The sequence below is a fragment of the Thamnophis elegans genome, chromosome 7, assembly GCF_009769535.1.
Source record: "Thamnophis elegans isolate rThaEle1 chromosome 7, rThaEle1.pri, whole genome shotgun sequence".
Lineage (NCBI taxonomy): Eukaryota > Metazoa > Chordata > Lepidosauria > Squamata > Colubridae > Thamnophis > Thamnophis elegans.
Window position 1 is genome coordinate 5,579,906 of NC_045547.1, and position 23,581 is coordinate 5,603,486.

Consider the following 23,581-nt stretch of genomic DNA (forward strand, 5'->3'; position numbering starts at 1 on the left):
CACCTGGGGACTTCAATTCCCAGAATTCCCCAGCCGGGAATACTGGCATATAACTGAGCTAGTTGAAAGTCGTAAGAAGACAGCTGGGATGGCAATAAAGGAGGCCTCAGTATTGTACCGTTAAATAATATACCGTATTTTTCGGAGTATAAGACCCACCAAGGTTTTGAAAAGGCAAAATTAAAAAAAAAAAAAAAGGTTTTGTACTCTGCAAACCTCCCCAAAACTGCCTGTTTTTCGCAAAAACGGGCCCGGTTGTTTTCCCCATAAAGGCATGAATAGCCTTTAGGAAGCTTGTAAAATGCTCCTGGGGGGTGCCCCTTCCTAAATGAGCAAAAATGGTCCGTTTTTTGTGATAACGGCCCTGTTTTTGTCAAAAAATTGCATGCATGGCCTTTAGGAGGCTTATATAGTACTCCTGGGGGCCGGGGGGGGGGGGACAGATTGAGAAAAAAATGGCCCGTTTTTCACTCATTTCTTCCCCAGGTCCCAGGAGCACTCTGGAAGCCTCCTAAAGGCTCTGAATGGCCATTTTGGTGAAGGGGGCGGAGTTTCAGGAGGCAAAAAATGCTTTTCAGCCTCTTTTTTTGAAGGAAAAAGGTGCGTCATATACTCCGAAAAATATGGTAGATCAGCTCCAATTTGCTAAAACTTTTTTAACTTTAGGCAAGGTGTGGACTGTTGACCAGCATCTGATCATCACTCTGCATCTTGGTGTGACTCGAAGATTCTGCGCTCCTGAATTTAATTTTTATTTTTATTTTATTTTAATTTTAATTACACACCTGTAAATTCGCAACTTCAACGGAGTACAGGTCAACGTTCGAGTTCAGAAGCCAAAGTGTACCTTCCGAAATAAAGCCACGAGCCAATTTAAAGGGGCATCGAAGTCCATTTATTTGGGACGCGCACAATGGTTCGAAAGAAACGCCGCACCAATAAAATAGCTCCCATCTTCTTCTCTGTTCTGTACAAAATTACTATACAATTAAAAAAAGAGAGATCCAAACCATTAACGGATGTTCCAGCAGCTCCCAAGAGCTGCCTCATGGAAGAGTGAAAGTCCAGATCGAGAAAACTGATTTCCTAAGCAGAGAGCTTATCGTTACCAATTCTCTTAAAATATGTCAACATCGCTAAAACATTGCCAGGCAAAAATGGCTTCCTGGATGATGTCGAATTCAGAAGGTCCACCTGGGACCAGATTTTCTGGGCCGCTCAGAAGAATCCCCCCCCCCCCCCGCTTTCAAATCTGATAAAACGTCCTACCAGGATGTGTGGTAGCCTCTTCTACAGTACAAGGACGGACTGAAAAGATATAGATGAAAAATTGGAACTCTTTGAAGATTCTCTGATTCCATCAGAATCCATGACTCAGATCAGGAACTGGCACGCTTTTCTCCCAAGGCTGGCGCACGACCATCAATGGTCTATTAAGTCTTGATGATTTCGTAAAAATTCGGCTTTTTAAAAAGTTGGCAGGGCGACGGTAGTAGATTATGCTTTTTTGTGGTGGTGGTGGTGGGGATAGTAGACATCCTGCTGCTGGTTAATCCCATCCCAATGGAACGGAAGACTATTTTCGTGTCAGCAGGTGAGATGAAGCTAAACTCTCAAGTTACAACATCATACTTAGCTCTCCGACCACAGATGGTTCCAATTTCTGCAGGAAATATACATTACGAAAAGTTCTACGGACCGCAGGGCTATAGATGGCTGATACTGTGCTACAGGGTGAACCAATCTAATCAAGATTCCCAGCAATAAATGAGGAGAAATCTATTAGGAGATTGCCCGTGGTTGATCCAGAAAGGGCTCATAAATAGAGGATCCAATGTACTGTATTTATAGGGCACCCTTCAGAAATCTCGTTCGCTCCTTCAAATTGACAGTTCAACTCTTGAGTTGAGCGTATACTGGAGTTGTTCATCTGCAGCCATGTCCAGAGATGTTCTTCACAGATCTCATCAGCTCTTCCTAGTCAACGGAGGCCAACTTGGAAATGTCTTCGTATGGAATACCATCCACCTGACGTCCTTTCAGAGCTCCCTGCAGAGGGAAGTTAAACAAAAGGAAGTTTTAAGGAACTTTAAGTTTTGGGACGGCAAGAAAATAAACCAGTGGTCATTGTTAGGTAAGCTCCCCGTTGGGAGAGCGAGTGCGTTCAGAGAAGCGTTGTGAGAGTGTTGTTGGAGAACACACAAACCAGCATACAGAGACACTGCACTTTAAGTAGGCTTTTACTTTCGTGGAAATAGAGGTATCAGAGTCCATCAAACAGTCCAAGTCATACACGGATAAGACAGTCAGTCATCAACGTCTTTCAGTTAAGGGATAATCCAAATAACATATACATATATATATATATATATACATACACACATATAAATTTTTATTGAATGCTTTAGTCTTTAAAAACAGTAAAGAAGACACAAGAAAAAAAACACAGAACATACATAACAATATACAGTAATTTTACAGCTTTCTTTATCAGCTTTCCTGCTTAGCTTTTATAGTTCTCCCTTCTGGATTGCCTTCCTATTACTTTAACCTTGTCCTATAATGTAGCAAACATAATATTAACGCTTATAATCATATTCATTATTTGTATCACCATATATTTGTATTCTCTATTTTCTGTTTTGGCTTCTGATTTCTCGCCATTTGTACATTTTATTCCATGCTTTATAGAAGTTGGATTCTTCTCTTTCTTTTAGTTCTATTGTCATTTTATCCATTTCTGCGCGTTCGAGTATTTTCCTGATTGTAGTTTCATCTGAGGGTGTATTGATTTTTTCCCCAGTTTTGTGTGAAATCAATCCTGGCTGCAGTGAGTATGTGTGTATGGTTATATATTGAGATTGTTTGTCCATTTTTTTGTCTAGTAGTCTTAATGAGAATGCTTCTGGTTTGAGGAGTAACATTTCAATTGCATTTATCCAAACCCCTTAATTCAATGAATTAATCCATTTTTAAAAAATTCTTGTTGAGGATCTAAAATAAGCCAGGAACGTATAAGGCTGCCTGTTATACAACTATTAAAAGATACTTACCGATTCAATGAGGACTGTGGCGGAAAAAGACTTCTCGTTGATGCCCAGTAACGTGGCTTCGTTCCCTCGGTAGCCTCCGTTTAAAACCAGCACTTTTTTACCTGTAAGGTGAATAGGGATGAGTCCAAACCTATCTCAAACCTGACATCAGTCAAATCTAATCCAGGGCTTTTCTCCTATGCTTGGCCTAGTTATTAACTGCTTGGGGAGAAATTTCCCTCTTTCTTCCTTTGATCTCAAAACACCGGAGCCAATGTCTAGAACAGTGATGGTGAATCTATGGCACACACAGCTCTCTCTGTGGGCATGGACACCTTCTTCGTGAGCGCCGGAGTGCCAGAAAATGGCCCGAAAACGGCCAAAAAAAACCCTCCACCCAAAAAACAGGCTGTTTTCTGGACTGTTTTCATGCTGTTTTGGGGCCATTTTCTGGCTGGCTTTTGGGGTGTTTTTTGAGCCATTTTTGGCACTCAAAATGGCCCAAAACGGCCTGAAAAATGACCCAAAACCACACCGTTTGTTGGGTCCCTTTCAGGCTGATTTTGGATTGTTTTTCGGGCCAAAAACGGACCAAAAAGTGACCCAAATGGCCTGAAAACAGCCCAAAAATGGTCAAAAACCAGGTAAGTCCGCACCAGCCAGCCAGTCTTTGGGTTTTCGGTGCTCCAACACACACATATGCAAATGCATGCATGAGCGTTCTGGTTTGGGCCCTTGGTGCTGAAAATGTTCGCCATCATCATTGGTCTAGAAGTTGTGAATTATGTCCTTGATTTTATTAATGCGACTGTTCTGACCTAAGCTTCCCGAGAAAGTATAAATCATAATCTTAGTCCCCCAAACCCTCTTTTATTTATACGGCTGTGAATTAGGGTCATTCAGAGCCCGCAAGGCTTCACAAACAGCCTGTGAAGATTCCGACAGACGTCTGCTTGAGTTGCCACGGTCTTTCAGGGGAATGTTGATAAACACCCACCTTATCTCCCTTGGAAGGCAGCCAGAGACCTCATTGCCAAATGCAGAGCAAGGCCAAACTTAGCACAGAGTCAAAACAGAGCTTCAGAGTTTAAACTGACCAGAACGAACAAAAGTTGCTTCCTGCAAAAGCTCACGTCCCATTCACTCCTCTTTTATGTCTTATGGGAGGGGCCAATCATCTCCAAGACTTACTCCCGAGTCGACCCTGTTTTCCTAATTGTTCTTGCCTTCTGGCAGCTCTGCGCATGCGCACACTGGGAACAGGCTCCCACTGTTCGTCTGCCTCACTGATGTCAGACTCCAGAGGCAGCAAATAACTACCAGATGGCCTTGGTCCCCTCTCTGCCTCCGACGCAGAGCCCTCATCAGAGCCTTCCCCAGACTCCAGGACTGGCCCATGTTCCTCCCCAACCTCCTCACTGCCCGAATCTGCTGCCAGCTACAGTATTCTGTATGCCTTTGATATTGGAATGGGATTTGAACTCCCAACCCTGGGAGCAAAATCTATAGGCAATGATGATGTGATGACATAGATGGTTTGCTTCATAGGTTTGGGCTAACCTATACTGGTTTAAGTATACTTCCTTTCAGCTAATCTCACACACTTCATAGCAATAGCACTCAAACTTATATACTGCTTCACAGTGCTTTACAGCTGTCTTTAAGACTCAGCCTATGGCCCTCAACAATCTGGGTCCTCATTTTACTGACCTCAGAACGATGGAAGGATGAATCAATCTTGAGCCGGTCAGAATCAAATCGCTGGCAGCCATCAGAATTACCCTGCAATACCGCAGTCTAACCACTGTGCCATCATGGCTCGCTCATTCTCTCTCTCTCTCTCTCTCTCTCATCAAAATAGCACTTAGACTTATATACCGCTTCGCAGTACTTTACAACTTTCTCTAAGCAGTTGACAAGAGTCAGCCTGTTGCCCCCAACAATCTGGGTCCTCGTTTTAACGACCTCAGAATGATGGAAGGCTGAGTCAACCTTGAGCCTGGTGAGATTCGAATTGTATTTTTTTAGAAGTTATATTTAACCCCAATCTCCAAAGGAGAAAGCGAAAGACAGACAGATATTGAAAAGCAGGGCTCCTCTTAAGAAGAATGATCTTGCCAGGAAAACTTACCTGGGGCTGGGATCACAGTCTCCAGATGCGTCTGATCAAGTTTGAGCTTATCTCCAGAATTGGTCAATTTCACAACTGCTGTGTACTTGTCAATTACCTCCTGTAACATCAATTACACATGCATTAAATGGAAGGAAGAATTCATTACTATTATTCTTGAATTGTCAGAAAGTACTCACGGACTGGATCTGTTGTAGAAAGACATGAAACCATAAATTTACACTTCATGATGCAACAAACAAGCCATATTATGCATTAGCATGTTGTGAGAACCAGGTCATCCTATTTAAGCTATGAAGGTAGTCCTCAACTTACGACCACAACTGGATGTGACACTTCTGCTGAGAAGCGATGGGGTGGTTATGTAAGTTGCATTCAATTTAATGGCCGTTTGTTGTGTTGCTAAGCAAATCAACATGGTTGTTAAGTGAATCCTGCAGTCGTTATGTGAATCCTGCTTCTCCCTCATCGACTTAAGCTTGTTGGAAGCCAATTCGGAAGGTCGAAATGGAGATCACAGGTAGTCCTCGACCTACAACCACAATTGAGCCCAACATTTCTGTTGTTAAGTGAGACGTTTCTTAAGTGAGTTTTGCCCCATTTACAATCTTTCTTGTTAAGTGAATCACTGCTGTCGTTAAGTTAGTTAACATGGTTGTTAAGTGAATCTGGCTTTCCCATTGACTTTGCTTGTCAGGCAATCGCAAAAGGGGGATCAAATGACCCCGGGGATATTGCGACCGTCATAAGTATGAACCAGTGGCCAAGCATCTGATCACATCATTCTGGGGATGCTGCAAAGGTTCGTAACTGTGAAAAAGCATCCTAAATCACATTTTTCAGTGGTGTTGTAACTTTGGACAGTCACTAAACAGACTGTCGTAAGTCGAGGACTGCCTGTAAATACATGCGGATTGCCAAGGGCCCAATTTTTGACCACGTGATGCTGCAAGAGTCATAAGTGCGAGGACTCCTCTTAAGCCGAGGATTATCTATAATATTCGTTGTTTTGGCTTTTCATGTTGCCCGAATGTTTTGGTTGGCCCGCCGCGGTTAATTGACTAAACCGTCGCACAGTCCAAAGAACAAGACGGCCCTTCAGCTCTTCTAATCAAGCTATAGAGTTTAGTATGCGGGATACTGGTGCTCTTTACATGTCCTGAACTTCAATTCCCAGCATGCTTAGCCAGCGGGAACAGTCCATTGGGAAGGGGGGGAGGTGTTCTGACCCAGCCTTCGCAGGTAACCCCTTTTTGGTAACAGGTCAGGAACAGTTTTCTATTCGCATCAAACTTAATTAGTCCCAACAGACCTGGGTTTAGCCAAGAAATTTGAATTTGCCTGCTGTATACTAAAAAAATATGGTTGTTTGTGACAATTGGACACTCCCAAACCCCTTCTATTTATCTTTCCCAGCCAGGAAAGGGCTGGCTGGCATCTGCTTCTGTCTTTCCCTGAGAGCCGGCTTATTGATTTCCTTTGCTCTCCTCTCCTCTCTATGCATACAAGCATCTGAGATGGGCCTCATCTGTTCCTACCCTTCAGCTCAGGCGCTGAAGACAGCTGCCTCTTCACCTGTGGGAGGACCGAAGGCCCAGGCTCTGATGTTGTTTCCTTATTAGACCTTTCAAAGGCTCTGAAGCTGGCCCGGGCCCTCCCTCAATCTCCTCCTCGACTCTACAGCTATCTCTGCTGGCAACGGAGGGGCCACAACAGGGCCCCATAAGGGCTCCTGAAGCACCAACGCTGGAGGCTTTTAAGAAGAGATTGGACAACCGATTGTCTGAAATGGTGCAGGGTTTTCCTGCTTGAGCAGGGGGTTGGACTGGAAGACCTCCAAGGTCCCTTCCAACTCTGTTATTCTTCCCATCCTCCCTTGGAATATTTTCATTTACACCTGCTCCGAGCACCCTAAGACTTGTCCCTCTCTATGGCTAACATTTTTGGAAGGGCGGATAAAAGGCTCTGCACTCACCTTAACGACGGCTTTTTTTTTATAGTATTTCTCGCCAAGTTTCTTGGTTATGATTTTGACCACAATTTCCTGGAAAAAGAGATCGGGGTTAATGACAGGCAAAAGGAGATCTCACCTGCTTTCTGCGGTTCATTCTTTCTGCAATAAGATAAAAATTGAGTGCAGTGTTAAGGTTTAGACCCGGAAATGAAGTTTGTTCTTGTAAATGGGAAGGAGAAGAGAGTCTCCTATAAAAAACCCAAAAGGTCAGAAAAAAAAATACATGTTCCTTAATTTTCCAGTTTTCCAAAAGCAGGGATTTTGCTGTTGTTATTGCTGTCAGAACTAATCCTTCCATCTATCCAGCACCCGATGAAGTTTCCTGGATGAGGAGCGAAACCTTTCAAGGAAAAACTCAAAAGAGTTTTTTTCCTTGAAGAGGTTTCGCCTCTCATCTAAGAAGCTTCATCGGGTTCTGGATAAATGGTTGCCTTTTGAAAAAGCATTTTGGGGATAACCAGGACCTAGATGGCTGAGAATCTCCACAGACATGATTGCTGTGCTGATTCTTCTTTGTCTAAGCATCCTAAATATTATAACTCAAATAATACAGGTACTCCTCCGCTTAACAACCACAACTGGGGGTAGAGTTTTCCGTTGCTAAGCAACACGGTTGTTGAGTCATCCCGGATTTTTACATACTTTTTTTTGGGGGGGGGGAGCAGGGCTGTTAAGTGAATCACTGCAGTTGTTAAGAAAAAAAATCATGCGGTCGTTAAATGAGCCTGGCTTCCCTCCACTGACTTTTGCTTGTGGGGAAGATCGCAAATGACGATCATGTGACCCTGGGAAACAGTCATAAGTACATGTCAGTTGCCAAGCGCCAAAATTCCGATCACGTACAATAACTGTGAGGATAAAGACTTATTGTTATTTGATAGATAATGATGAATTCAAGGAAATAAGGATTGTTACAAACGAAAGAATATTAATGGTAATTTGAACACATAATGCTCAACGACAGCGAAATATTCAGTTATGTTTAATGCAAAACCAGTGTTGTTGTTTTTAATCTTAAGAATTGATGCACAAAAACTTGCAACCAAACGAAATGCTTGATGAAAGTTTTGTTTTGTATGTGTTGTTTTGTTTTTTCTTTAAGAAAAAGAATATATATATATGTGTGTGTGTGTGTGTGTGTGTGTGTGTATGTGTGTTGTATTTGTGCTGATAAATAAAGGGAGACTAGTATAGATCTATTTCAAGCTATTTAGCTCTCATCAGCTAGCCATACCCTTACTGGGATTCAATCCTGGGCTGTATTACATATTAGGCAGATGTGTTAACCACTAAGCCACAAGGTTCTCCTCCTTTATCAGCTGAGCCAGGGAAATAGGTATGTATTTAGTGTCACAACCCCTGGTATGCCCAAATATGGGAGGAAGCAGACTGCTTCCTTTCTCTGTCTATTGGCTCGTCACAAGAGACCATCCAGACAGAATATATATAACTGTGAGGATACCATGATGGTTGTAAGTGTGAAGACTGGTTGTAAGTCACTTTTCTCATGGCCATTTTACTGAACGGTCACTAAACAAATGGTCATAAGTCGAAGTCTACCTGTAGTATGCCAGCTAAACAGAAACCTGATAGAGATAAATCGAAACTGAGGGAAAACACCCTTCTATCTGAACATGAGGGAAGATAGCACTATAAACGTTACAGGGGATACGTAAAAAATCTACCCACTTACTCCCAGAAACTACATCATGACAGATTCTGGACAATCGCTTGGATACTTACAGGTTGCAACCAGTAGTCCGTTCGGGCAGACTTTTTCTTCTCTTCTTCAAACTAGGAGAAATTAAAAAAAAAAAAAAACCACACGTATTAGTTCAATTCAGCCTTGCAGGTAAGATCAACTAGAGATAATATCCGGAAGATATCCTACCATACTAAAAACTTTTAAATAATGAATTTTGTGGCTTCCAGAAAAATCAGAAGTAACTGGAACATTGAGATTATATTTTTAATGATAGGTAAAGGTTTCCCACGTGCATGCATGCTAGCCGTTCCTGACTCTAGGGGGCGGTGCTCATCTCTGTTTCAAAGCCGAAGAGCCATCGCTCTCCGAAGACGTCTCCCTGGTCATGTGGCTGGCATGACTCAACGCCGAAGGCGCATGGAACGCTGTTACCTTCCCACCAAGGGTGGTTCCTATTTTTCTACTTGCGGTTTTTACGTGCTTTCAAAAAGCTAGGTCGGTAGCAGCTGGGACAAATCATGGGAGCTCACTCCGTTATGTGGCGCTAGGGATTCGAACCGCCAAACTAAGAAAATGGCAAAAATAAAGTCAACAGCTAGTAAATCGTTCACTTGTCTACATTGGTTGAATCTCACTTTGAATCTTACATCCCATCTGGGCATCCTTTTAAAGGATGATTCATACTTAAGACCGTTGCTATGTCCCAAGGTCATGTGATCCCTTTTTGCAACCTTCTGACAAGCAAAGTAAGAATGCCACAATCTAGTTACGGTAATACGAGGATCTCTCTCTATATACATAATTTTGTATTTATCTATCTTGTCATGTTTATGCAGTGTATATTGGGGGGTGGTGACTCTTTGAGAGCTGCATGCAATGAAATTTCATTTTAATGTATGCCGATTAGTGTACATTCAAAGTGACAATAAAGTTATTATTCTATTCTATCATTAAGAACAAGGGACCCGGTGGCTCAGTGACTAAGAGGCTGAGCTTGTCGATCAGAAAGGTTGGCAGTTTGGCGGTTCGAATCCCTAGCGCCGCATAACAGAGCGAGCTCCCATGACTGGAACGTCTGGAAGGAAACAACCAAGCTCAGAGGGCACCAAGGACCCACACAGTCCTCCTGTCCTCCTCTTCTCCACAAACCCCATTCTCATCTAGCGCTGATGGCGTTACCTAGCTGGGTCATGAAACGTCTGGAAGAAAACGACCAAGCTCAGGGAGCACCGAGGACCCCACAGATGTTCTCTGGTTATCTCCCATCCCCCGCCCATTGTCCCTGCTCGTAATAATCACCAAGCAGAATGTATCAGTAACTGGATCTCCACCACACCTCTATGATCTCATCAAGGGCAGATTTCTTCTTCTTCTTCTCCTTAATTTGCTTTGACGTCAGAGGGGTTTCTTTCCGCTTAAGGGGGAGCAGCGTTCCTGACGGCTTCAGCACGGTGGGGCCAAGCAAGCTGGAGAAAACAGACCAGGATTAATAGTTGCGGGGGGCCTGTCCAGATGTGAGGACGTGACTTTCCTTAGTCCCCCCACCCCCCCGATAGGTGTCTTTTTACAAGAGGCAACTGGTTTTTCATCCAAGAAGCTTCTTCAGCTCTGACTGGATGGTGGGAATGGAAAGATTGATACTCCTTGCAGAACAGCTGGTCATTTGCATCCTTTTAGAGGGTCCTTGAAGCACTTGGAGGTTTATCTCTGTCCTCAGGGTCACCTGAGTGGTGCAAATGGTTCCTGTAGTCTGTGATTTTTTCCCTCTGGAAATCCATTAATACGCCCACGCTATTCCAAGGGTGTCCAGGCCAAAATGCATGGCTAAATTCTATGGAGGTTCTCAGTCGTCCAAGAAGCTTGTCCCAAAAGTGCTTTTTTTTTCAGGAGGCAACTGGACTTTCTGTGTTTTTTTTTTGAAGACGTTTCACTTCTCATCCAAGAAACTTCGTCAGTTCTGACTGAAGGGTGGAAGAGGGATGAATAAACCTGCAAACGGCCTCAACTGGGTGGCAAATGGGTGTGGGGCCTTCTTGGAAGTGTCAATTTATGTCAAGAGAGGCCATCTATGTCAAAATTGAGCAGCCCTCCCTCAACAGAGGGGGAGGGATACAACATCATCTATCTCCAGTCCCTTCAACCGTTCTGAGAAGGCTTTATACCTATTTGCACCACTCAGGTGACCCTGAGGACTGAGATAAACCTCCAAGTGGCTTCGAGGACCCTCGAAAAGGATGCAAATGACCGGCTGCTTGCATTTGGTCTATAAGATGCATTCCATGCTCTTTTGGGAGGGGGGGAAGGTGCGCCTTATACTCTGAAAAATACGGTAGTCCTCTAGTATGGAAAATGGCTTAAGACTTCCTTCTTGAGGCAAAGGATAACATGAACGCAGGGGGCCTGAGCTGGGTCGGATTCAGATGAGAGTCAATTGCTCTCCTTACCCGGTTCTTGGGGAAGGGAGAAGGAGACAAGAAATTTTCAGAAGCCGCGCACCAGCCCTCTGAGGGTTTTTACAGGTAGTCCTCAATTTACGACAATTCATTTAGTGAATGACGTTACAACCAACCATAATACTTGCCTGCTTTTGGGTTGTTGTGCTGAAGCAGCTGATGTGCACGCGCCTTTGTTCAAATTGAAGGTCACTAAAAGAGAAAAAAAAAACAAATACCGTATTTTTCGGAGTATAAAATGCACCAAGGTTTTGAAAAGGCAAATTAAAAAAAAAGTTTTTGCACTCTGCAAACCTCCCCCAAACCATCCGTTTTTTGTGAAAACGGGCACATTTTTTGTCTCAAAAAAAGCCTTTAGGAGGCTGGTAGAGTGCTCCTGGAGGGAAGCCCCCCCCCCCCCAAATGAGCAAAAAAATGGCCCGTTTTTCCGCAAAAAAAAAATTGTCAAAAAAATTGCATGCATAGCCTTTAGGAGGCTTATAGAGTGCTCCAGGGGGCTGGGGGGGAAGAGGCAAAATTGAGCAAAAACCGGCCCGCTTTTTGCTCATTTCTGCCCTCCCCAGTCTCCAGGACCACTCTGAAAGCCTCCTAAAGGCTATGCATGGCCATTTTGGTGAAGGGGGAGGATTTCTGGAGGCGAAAAAAAATTCTGTATTCAGTGTATAAGACGCACTCAGATTTTCAGCCTCTTTTTTAAGGGAAAAGGGTGCGTCTTATACTCCGAAAAATACGGTAGATCACTCATTTCTTTTGTACCACATATGGGGTTATGGGGTTTGTGGGCGGAGTGGCCTAGAGGTGGAGCTCTTGCCTCCCAATTAGAAGGCTGTGAGTTTGATCCTAGGTAAGAGGCAGATATTTCTCTTTCTGGCCACAATGAGAACATATCTGCTGAACAAAACTCTGCATTGGCGACAGGAAGGGCATCTGGCCATTAAAACTCTCTGCCTGCTCCATTCCTTTACCCAGACTCCACCCTGTAAGGGATTATGGGCTCGTTAAAAGAGGATGATGGGGTTTGCGGACACAGACACACAAGGAAAAGGAGGAATGTGGGGCCCCTGGTGCTCTGTGAGCTGGGTTGTTTTCTGGCTGACATTCCATGACCCAACTAGGTAACATCATCAGTGCTAGATGGGATAGTGTGCCTTTTGGATTATAGCCCATCCCGCCCTTACGTTGCCACTTGATGTCGCCATTCCTGTCTCACACAGGATTGGGATAAATTGATACGGGTTATCAGCTAGTTAACGTAATAATTTTGGGGTCCTGTTTTAGGACCTGAATGATCAAGTCTCCATGAATCTTAGACCGCGAACCTTATCGATTTCCCACTTGTAATAATTTACCTTTTTCTTCCTCATTTTCTCTGTTTAGTTCAGTAAAGACTGGCTCTTCCTGCAATGACAAAAAAGAACCGTCTAAGGATTGTGGAGCCAACAGGAAAGCACAGACATCACATCACAAAGTTGGCTTCGTCGCAACCAACAAGAAATTAATAAAAGTTTGAAAGGCCAAACGCTCTTGGGAATAAATCTAGAGGTCGAGGGGCGGTCGAGGGTCTGAATTATAGCAGGAAAAACACACACATACTCTCAACACTGGAGGTTTTTAAGAAGATGTTGGATAACCATTTGTCTGAAGTGATGTAAGGCTTCTTGACTAGGCAGGGGGTTGGACTAGAAGACCTCCAAGGTCCCTTCCAACTCTGTTATTCTATTCTATTCAAATCCATTGTAGAAAGCAGCATCTGCTAGACACATTAAGCTACTAATCTTATCTGATGATCCACTTTGCTGATCCTGACTCTCTCATCCACATAATGCAGGTGGTCCTCAACTTACAACCACATTTGTTTAGTGACTGTTCAAAGTTACAACGGCACTGGAAAAAAAAGGGAGCTTTCGACACAACCGTCACCGCATCCCCAAGGTCACGTGATCAAAATTCAGATGCTTGGCACGGTTGCAGGTCCCACGATCCCTTTTCTGACAAGCAAAGTCAAATCCCCTTAACAACCGTGTTACTATCTGAACAATTGCGGTGATTCACTTAACAACTGCAGCCGGGACGGTCGTAAAATGGGGCAAATTTAACAACTGTCTTGCTTAGCAACAGAAATTTTGGGCTGAATTGCGGTTGTAATTCGAGAACTACCTACCGTATTTTTTGGAGTACAAGACGCACCTTTTTCCCTCAGAAAAGAGGCTGAAAATCTGGATGAGTCTTATACACTGAATACAGCAATAGCAATAGCAGTTCGACTTATATACCGCTTCATAGGGCTTTCAGCCCTCTCTAAGCGGTTTACAGAGTTCAGCATATCGCCCCCACAGTCTGGGTCCTCGTTTCACCCACCTCGGAAGGATGGAAGGCTGAGTCAACCTTTGAGCCGGTGAGATATGAACCGCCGAACTGCAGATAACAGTCAGCTGAAGTGGCCTGCAGTACTGCACTCTTAACCACTGCGCCACCTCGACTCTTACAGCATTTTTGGCCTCCTGAAACCCCGTCTCCTTTGCAAAAATGGCCGTGCACAGCCTTTAGGAGGCTTCCAGAGTGCTCCTGGGGGCTGGGGAGGGCAAAAATGAACAAAAAACTGGTTGTTTTTTGCTCATTTTTGCCCCCTCCCAGCCCACAGGAACACTGTCAGCCTCTGTTTTGCTGCTTGCTTTTCGGCTGCCATTGAAACGGGGAGTGGAGGGGCATGGTATTTGGGTGTGGGAAATATTCTGCGCAGGAGAGACTGTAAGAAAGGAGTTGTTCTCACCATCGACTGCGCATGTGGCAGGGAGAGGAGTTTCCCACCAAGGCCAACTGTCTGGCATACCTACCTGATGATTTTTGAAGATGTCTCCCACATGACACCTGTGGAGTCATTGGATTGGACTATGGACTGGGGTTACCAAGGGGAGGAGAATGGGTCACATATTGATATCTATGTTTGCGTGCGCTTTTGTCTCAGATCCAGCTTTGCTTAGCTACTATTTACTTATAACCAGTAAAAGTACTCTTAATTCTGCAAAATGGAGTTGAGCGGTTTCTTTCTTGGTTATCAAGTGAAGCAGTCCTGACAAGCACTCTACGAGCCTCCTAAAGGCCGTGACCTGTCAAAACCGCGCTCGACTAAACCGCGTCGCTGACGTCATCAACAGGACAACAGCCAGTGCGGAGAAAGAAGGGCGCTTTAAATAGCACTTTGAAAGCAAGCCGATTCAGCTTAAGGTAAGGGTTAGGTTTAGGGTTAGGTTAAGGGTTAGGGTTAGGTTTAGGGTTAGGTTAAGGGTTAGGTTTAGGGTTAGGGTTAGGTTTAGGGGGGTTAGGTTTAGGTTTAAATTTTAGGTTTAGGGTTTACAGCGTGCGTCTGTCTCCGCGCTGTTGTTGCCCTGTTGATGATGTCAGCGGTGCAGTTTAGTCGAGCGCGGTTTTGTCGGTGAACCCTAAAGGCTATGTATGCCCCCCCTTTTTTTTGACAAAAAACAGGCCCGTTTTCATGAAAAAATGGGCCATTTTTGGGAGGTCTGCAGAGTGCAAAAACTTTTTTAAAATTTGCCTCTTCAAAAATCTCGGTGCGTCTTATACTCAGGTATAAATATGGTGTATGGAGAGCAGAAGAGCCAATAACTGGGTTTTTTTCCCCCCCTTTGGTAGTTGATGGTAAGATGAATTGATGTAATTACTTAATAATACAACATATTGACTATGTAATAGTATACATGTGATTATATGCTATGAAAATGGAAAATAAAAATTTTCTATGCAAAATCTCGGTGCGTCTTATACTCCGAAAAATACGGTATGCGAAATTTCCAAACAAGGCTCTGAGAATATCAAGATGGCCATCCCCCTGGGCTCACCTGATCTTTTCCCTCCAAGCCCCTCCTGACTTGCTGTTCGATGAATCTGGCCGTTTTCTCTTCATCGTCCAAGTCCTGTTTTTTCTTCTTCTCCTGTTCCTGCTGCCGACGGATGGTCTCAGGGTCTCGGTCAATATATTGGATGTACCAGCCTTTGGGGGTTTCATCCACCTTGCAAAGGCCTTAAGAGAAGCATAGCACCATGGTTAAAACCTCCATTCCTTGGAGCAGTGGTTCCCAAACTTGGCAACTTTAAGACTTGTGGACTTCAATTCCCAGAATTCTCCAGCCAGCAGAGGAGAGCTGGCTGGAGAATTCTGGGATTGAAGTCCACAAGTCTTAAAGTTGCCAAGTTTAGGAACCACTGCCTTGGAGGAATAAGGAGGGAAGCTACAGAATTATACTCCCCATGTATAAACAGTCTTTACTTTACTGCGCCGAGGTGGCGCAGTGGTTAGAGTGCAGTACTGCAGGCCACTTCAGCTGACTGCTATCTGCAGTTTGGGGGTTCTAATCTCACCGGCTCAAGGTTGACTCAGCCTTCCATCCTTCCGAGGTGGGTGAAATGAGGACCCAGACTGTGGGGGCGATATGCTGACTCTGTAAACCGCTTAGAGAGGGCTGGAAGCCCTATGAAGCGGTATATAAGTCTAACTGCTATTGCTGTTTACTCCCAATAAGACTGTAGAAAATAAATATTATACAAAATGACTCAAATGTAGTGAAGACTGTTATACATAGAATATATAGAACATTATATATAGAATGAAAAAATGTATGAAATAATATAAATGCACACACATAAAGTTATAGTTACAAAAGATTTGTATAGATAAAAAGAATCACAACAGATATGTAACAAAATGTAATGTTTTGCAAAGATGTGAAGTTTGTACAAACAAAAAAAAAAGAAAAAAAAAGAATTATACTCCCCAAAATTGGAAACCACCCTCCCCCCCTGTAAAGAATATCCACTGATTAATGGAAGATCCTGATGAGGAAAGAGACTCAGTCATGCGAGCTGCTTGGCAATTGCTTACTACCCCCGTTTCTCAACCGTGGGAACTTAAAGATGGGGGGGGGGCTTCAATTCCCAGAATCCCCCAGCCATCATTGGGGTCACCCACTCTCATGGCCTTCCGAAAGGCTATCAAAACCTGGCTTTTCCGGCAGGCCTTGGGCTGTTGACCTCATGACTGAGGTCCAGCCCCGACCAGAGTGGATGTATGATGTGGTTTTTAAACTGTTTCCTCTGGTTTTAATTCTTTTTTTGAAGTTTGTCTTTCTGTAAGCCGCCCGGAGTCCTTCGGGATTGGGCGGCCTATAAATTGATTAAATTCAAATTCAATTCAATGTTTTTTTCACAGGCACTCTGGCCTACAGGCTTGAACTGAGTCCCTCTGGGAATAGGGCGGCATATAAATACAATAAACGTTCAAACCTTCAAACTCTAGATAGGCCTCCTCTAGCAGAGTGCTAAGAAGGCCTCATTCCACTTGGCTTCCCAACTGTCTATTGCAGGAGTTCCCAACTGGGGGTGTAAGACGATATCCTGGTGTGTGTGTCTTAGGAATATAGTTCTAACGGTTGGGTTGGCAATATATAAATCATGTAACAATGTTGTACCTGTTTCTTTAAATCATACAGTAAAACACAGCACTGTGTTTCTGTATGCTGGTTTGTGTGTTCTCCAACACAACTCTCACAACGCTTCTCTGAACGTACTCACGCTCCCAATGGGGAGCTTCCCTAACAGTGTGTGTGTGTGTGTGTGTGTGTGTGTGTGTGTGTGAGAGAGAGAGAGAGAGAGAGAGAGAGAGAGAGAACCTGGGTTTAGAAGCTTCAGAATTACAGCGTGTATACATAATTATGGACATATAATTATTTACTTCTGTAAGTGGTATAAGAATATAGCAGTGTTCCAATATATTCAGGGGCTGCCACAAAGAAGAGGGAGTGAAACTATTCTCCAAAGCACCTGCGGGCAGGACAAGCAGCAATGGGTGGAAACTAATCAAGGAGAGAAGCAACTTAGAACTGAGGAAAGGGTAGGGGAGCGCATTCCACACATAGTTTCGGCCAAAGTCGGAGCTGAGATTACTACAGCAGGCTTGTAAGGAGTGCACCTCATTGGAGAATGTGATTTATGACACAGACTGAGCGGAGGGAGGGAACAGGGGCAAAGTTCAGCCATAATTTAAATGAGATCAGATCTGACTGCAATGGGGTATTGCCAAAATGGTGTTCCTAATAAATGACTGGATTTCTTTTGAAACTCGGCTCGAGGCTCATGAATTTATTAGGGCATCTTTCGGAAACCTGACAGGGTCCATGCAAGGAGAGCTTTTTACCTTCTCTCCCCAGCCACTTCGTAAAATCCGTCAGAGTCTCCCACTGCGTAGCATTCATATGGACGTGTTCCCGATGGCTGATATATTCATTATATACGATATTGTTGTGGACTCTCTTTGTTCCTGGGAAAAGAAGGGGGGGAAACAACATCTTAATTAGAAGCAGAAGGTAAAGGCTTCCCTCGCATATACGTGCTGGTCGTTCCTGACTCTAGGGGGCGGTGCTCATCTCCGTTTCAAAGCCGAAGAGCCAGCGCTGTCCGAAGACGCCTCCGTGGTCATGTGGTCGGCATGACTCAACGCCAAAGGCGCACAGAACGCTGTTACCTTCCCACCAAAGGTGGTTCCTATTTTTTCTACTTGCATCTTTTACATACTTTCGAACTGCTAGGCTGGCAGAAGCTGGGACAAGTCACGGGAGCTCACTCCGTTACACGGCGCTAGGGATTCGAACCGCCAACCTTTCTGATCGACAAGCTCAGCGCCTTAGACAATGAGCCACCGCATCCCACAATTAGAAGCATGGAGGTAGCTAAAACATTTCCAAGTGAACTAAAAAAATGTGCCATTTTATCGTAGCTGCTCCACTGTGGAACAGCATCTTCCCAAAAATTGGCCCAGCGCCTCCCCTACAATTGTTTTAGAAGTTTTTAAAAGGTGGCTCTGCTTCCAGGCCCAGAATTCGGATAGATGTCCATGCTGGGAGTTTTTTCTGCTGGGCTGGGATATGTTTAATTGTTTTCCTCTTCTGGATGTACATGGTTTTTACTATTTCAGGGTTTTTTTTTATTCCAAGCCATTCAGTGTTTAAGGAGATTCTCAGTCATCCAGGTCAGCGGTCAGAACCGGTGGCCCCGTAAGAAAATTTTGGTAGTTTGCAGAAAAATAATTTGCATTTTTATATTGCGCTAAATACTATTTGTCATTTTTTTAGAAAACAAATCATATTAGGGGTGCGTGGGATTTAAAATTAAGAATTTAAGTGGTCCCTGAGGTGTCCGAAAGATTGGTGGCCCCTGATCCATATCACGGTTGTCCCAAAGGTGCTTTTTCAAGAGGCAATTCTCTCAGAGTTGAAGAAGCTTCTTGGATGAGAAGCGAAACATCTTCAAAGAAAAACCAGATAGTCCAGTTGCCTCTTGAAAAAAAAGCACCTTTGGGACTGGAAGAACTCAGAAGAAGCCACTCAGTTTGTTTTGGGAACTGGGCACTGGTGGCGCAGTGATTAAAGTGCAGCATTGCAGGCAAACTCTGCCCACGGCCAGGAGTTCGATCCTGATGAAGCTCAATTTCGACTCGGATCTTTCCTCCTTCCGAGGTCAGTAAAATGAGGACCCGGATTGTTCTGGGCAATATGCAAACAAGGCTTCTTCATTGTAAACTGCCCAGCAAGTGCTGTAAAGTGATAGGGGCAGTAGCGGATTCCTACCCGTTCGGCCGAACTGGTAGTGGTTCGGCAGACTGAGTCGCTGGAACCGGCAGCGACCCAGGCCTGCCACGCCCCCAAACTGGTTCTCTGGGCGATGCCACAGGTGCTGCCATCTTGTTTCTGGGTTCTGCGCATACGCAGAGCAATTTTTATTGTACTGCGCATGTGCGCACAGCGTACATCAAGGGCGCAAACTGCAAGTGTGCCCATGCGCGCCCATGCGCAAACCAGCAGTAGTGGCTGCCGGAACCCACCCCTGGAGAAGGGGGGGGGTGGTATATAAACCTAAATGCCACTGCTAGTCTCCAAATCTAATACGAAGAAAACCAACAAATGAAATTTACCGAATCTTCTCCGGAGAAGTTCTAGGAAATCATTCCGGAATTCCCTAAGAAGAATATGAAAGAGAGTGTTACTGTCAGCCTTATTAGGTAAACCAGACATAAAACACGAACAAATGAAATAATTATTATAATAGCAATAGCAGTTAGATTTATATACCGCTTCATAGGGCTTTCAGCCCTCTCTAAGCGGTTTACAAAGTCAGCATATCGCCCCCACAGTCTGGGTCCTCATTTCACCCACCTCGGAAGGATGGAAGGCTGAGTCAACCTTGAGCCGGTAAGATTAGAACCACTGAACTGCAGATAACAGTCAGCTGAAGTGGCCTGCAGTACTGCACCCTAACCACTGCGCCACCTCGGCTCTTATAAGATTAAGTCACAAAATCTTGGGAGTCTGAAATGCAGCACAATTCTCCCCTCCCCACCCAGCTCCGTAGGAAACTAGGGTCTCTTCTGCGCCTCTTTCTCCATCCTTGATGCCACAATATAGCTGAAGCCTTAATATTTTGGTCCCGAATTGAAGGATAATTTGATGGACAATGAATTAGTCTTGAGAGCCTAAGCTTGATTTAAAACAACAACCCCCTCCCACCCCTACACTAAAAAAACTCTACAATTTATCTGGAGAAATCACCACAAGTGTGTGAGGCACTTCTCAGCTGTCTTATATTTCCAAACTAATATACTGCAGCCCAGAGGTGGGTTCCTGCCAGTTCACACCTATTCGGTAGAACCGGTTCGTCAAATCTACCGGACCGGTTAGAAGAGGTTCCACCAGTGGACCCGGAAAGCAGGCCACACCTACAGAAGAGGTTCCAAAAATTGTTGAAACCCACCACTGCTAAAGGGTTAGGGGTGCAAGGATCTTGTAACTTGACAGCTTTAAGACTTGCATGCTTCAATGCCAGAGTTCCTGAGCCAACGTGACTGGAGGAGGAATTCTGGGAGTTGAAGTCCACAAGTCTTAAAGCTGTCAGGTTTGAAGACCCATAGTTTTTTTTCTAAAGGGTTAGGGGTGCAAGGGTCTTGTAACTTGACAGCTTGCACACTTCAATGCCAGAGTTCCTGAGCCAACGTGACTGGAGGAGGAATTATGGGAGTTGAAGTGTACAAGTCTTAAAGCTGTCAGGTTTGAAGACCCCCTGGTTTTTTTCCCTAAAGGGTTAGGGTTGCAAGGGTCTTGTAACTTGACAGCTTTAAGACTTGCATGCTTCAATGCCAGAGTTTCTGAATAGCTACTAATAGCTATAGCTTAGGCTATAGACCTAAGTACTAATTCATAATTCATAATTTCATATCTGGTCACATGGGTGGCAAGCCACTCCCATCCAGTCACATGGGTGGCAAGCCACTCCCACAAAGGAGGCCACACCCACAGAGTAGGTTCGAACAATTTTTGAAACCCACCACTGCTGCAGCCTTGATGTTGCACAAATTTCAGCGGAAGCAGACGGTAAAACGCAAGGCCAGGTTATAGGCCAAACACTCACTCTGAAAAATAATCCATGAATTGCTGCGGGTTTTCGGATGCCAGGAGCAGTTGTCGCTGGTGGGATTCGGACATGCAATGACATTTAAAGCCATTCTGGAAAAAAACAAGGCAAGAACCACCAAAATAAAGTCAAAATTCCCCAGCAAACCTCGAACAAGTATCATCAGTAGCTAAAGCATTTTTTTAAAAAAAATGGAGACAAAATAATGAAGAAACAAGGTGACAGCTTGCAAAGAACTATCAAAAGAAGAAGATATTTACCCCCAAACATGGCAGCAATCCTAGATACATCCCAAGTAGCAACCTTTAACAATGGCCAGATATTAGATTTGGCTGCTTGATGAAAGTCAACTAAGCTAAAAAATTAAATAAGCCAACCTTATTTAAATTCAATCCACCATTCATCCTTATTCCTGTAACACATTTAGCTTTGTCAGCCTAAAAATCTAATATCAGTGTTCAGCCAACAAACTAAATTAAGTGTCTTGTGTCCCAGAATGTGGTAGCAAAGCTGTACCGTGAACCTGGGTTTACTGACGAGTGAATTGCAGAATTCCAGAAAATGAATGAATTCAGACGTGTCTTGTCCTCTTTCATAGGTTGATTTATCATTGGTCTTAAACAGACGGTGAGTCTTTGGTCTAACACCGTCTCTTTCAAACTTGACCACTTTAAAATGGGTGGACTTCAACTCCCAGAATTTCCCAGGGAGCATGGCTTCCTCAGCAGGACGATTCTGGGAATTGAAGTCCACTCATCTTAAAAGTTTGAATAAACAGTGGTTTAATACAGGACCAGGGGTGGGTTTCAACCGGTTCGCGGCAGTCCCCGCGAACCGGTTGGTCGGCGAACCCGGAAGTAAGTAACTTCCGGGAACCGCGAAGGGCCCACCCGCCCGCCCGCGCTCCTTACCGGTCTTTGAAGGCTTCTGTGCTTCCACGCAGGCGCATGGCACATACAGCGCCTGCGCGATTCTCCGTGAGCAGCTGGATGGCACATACAGCGCCTGTGCGAGTCTCCGCGAGCAGCTGGAGCATCGCGCAGGCGCTAAGACGGATGCGTGAACTGCGCGCGTGCACGAGGACGCCGCCGGCCCCGTTCCAACCGAACCAGTTGGAACGGGATTAGCAACCCACCCCCTGTACAGGACTAATGAAAAGGACTCCAGTCACACAGAAGGCTGGCTAAGAACGCAAGAAGTCATATTAATGTACATTGTCCAAGTCTCAGGTGAAAAACCACAGTGATGAAAGCTGAAAAACACAAGCTGGAGGGTTTTAAGAAGAAACTGGACAGCTCCTTGTCTGAAATGGTATAAGGGTTGGGCTAGAAGACCTCCAAGATCCCTTCATGTTGTATTGCATTATTTGTATTTGTATTGTACTGTATTCTCATATTACGTTGTCCAAGACTCAGAGATGAAGAACCATAGTGACGAAACCTGGAAAATGCCAGCAGCTTCATCGCTGGAGGGTTTTAAGAAGAGACAGCCCCTTGTCTGAGATGATGTAAGGGTTGGGCTGGAAGACCTCCACGATCCCTTTGTGTTGTGATGTAGTCTACTCTACTCTAAAGAAGAGCAACAAAGATGATTAAAGGCCTAGAGGCTAAAACATATGAGGAACGGTTGCAGGAACTGGGTATGTCTAGTTTAATGAAAAGAAGGACCAGGGGAGACATGATAGCAGTCTTCCAATATCTCAGGGGTTGCCACAAAGAAGTCAAGCTATTCTCCAAGGCACCTGAGGGCAGAACAAGAAGCAATGGGTGGAAACTAATCAAGGAGAGAAGCAATTTCCTAACAGTTTAGAACAATGAATCAGTGGGACAATTTCCCTCCAGAAATTGTGAATTCTCCAACACTGGAGGTTTTTAAGAAGAGACTGGATAGTCCCTTATCTGAAATGACATAGGGACTCCTTCTTGAGCTTGACCAAGAGGGTTGGACTAGATGACCTCCAAGGTCCCTTCCAGCTCTATTCTGATTCAAATTTCACGGTGGATCAAAAATCACCCTAAGACAGGCGAAGAGCCAACCTAAATCCGAGAGAGATCCGTGGCTGAGGACGGAAAAGGCCGCCCGAGTCCAGGGCTCCTTCTACTGCGCCCAGATACACTGCCCCTGTCCCTGGAGGCTCGCTCTCTACCTCGTCCCGGCACTGCTTCTGGCACATCTGGCAATACCAGCGCAGCTTCTGCAGCCCCTTCGACTTGATGCGGTTGGCGATGGCCTTGGGGCTCAAGAAGTCCGTCTTCCCCATGGCGAAGGACGCGGAGGAGCGGCGGCACACCGAACCCGGCGACGGAGACCCTCGCTTCCGGACTCTTGGAGGCGGCGGAAGTGATGACCGGAAACGGAAGTGACGTTGAAGGAAATCGTCACGGTTGACTTTAAGGCGGGCTTTCGCGCCGCTCTCGTTCTCCCAGTGAATGAACAGGGAATCACGGAAATTATACTTCTGTGCTGTAGTAGAGTCTTTCCCGGCCGCTAAAATCTTAATTAAAATTTTAAAGTATCTATGTTTACTATATCTATGCATCAACCAAGTTAGGGGTCGCTTAAAGTGTATATTTTTAATTCTGTCTGGGCATCAACCCTAGTTAGGGTCGCTCTAGCGCGTCAGTTTTGCGACCCTAATTAAGGTTGCTCTAGCACGGTAGCTGTGTGACGCTAGTTAGGGTCGCTCTAGCACGTCAGCTTTGTGACCCTAGTTGGGGTTGTTCTAGCACGTCAGCTTTGTGACCCTAGTTGGGGTTGTTCTAGCACGTCAGC

At 44.7% G+C, this 23,581-nt stretch overlaps 1 protein-coding gene across 1 annotated transcript; it reads right to left on the minus strand.

Annotated features, from left to right (window-relative positions):
• Positions 1-747: 747 nt before the first annotated feature.
• On the minus strand, positions 748-23,148 carry KIN (Kin17 DNA and RNA binding protein). Its single transcript, XM_032221461.1, has 13 exons — positions 22,956-23,148; positions 20,807-20,901; positions 19,317-19,360; positions 17,544-17,666; positions 15,193-15,374; positions 12,685-12,733; positions 11,464-11,527; positions 10,219-10,348; positions 8,921-8,971; positions 7,139-7,207; positions 5,164-5,263; positions 3,054-3,154; positions 748-2,049 (listed from the first exon to the last, which is right to left on the minus strand). The coding sequence occupies exons 1-13, from the start codon at positions 23,067-23,069 to the stop codon at positions 1,978-1,980; spliced, it is 1,194 nt and encodes a 397-aa protein (XP_032077352.1). The 5' UTR covers positions 23,070-23,148; the 3' UTR covers positions 748-1,977.
• Between the last annotated feature and the right edge of the window lie 433 nt (positions 23,149-23,581).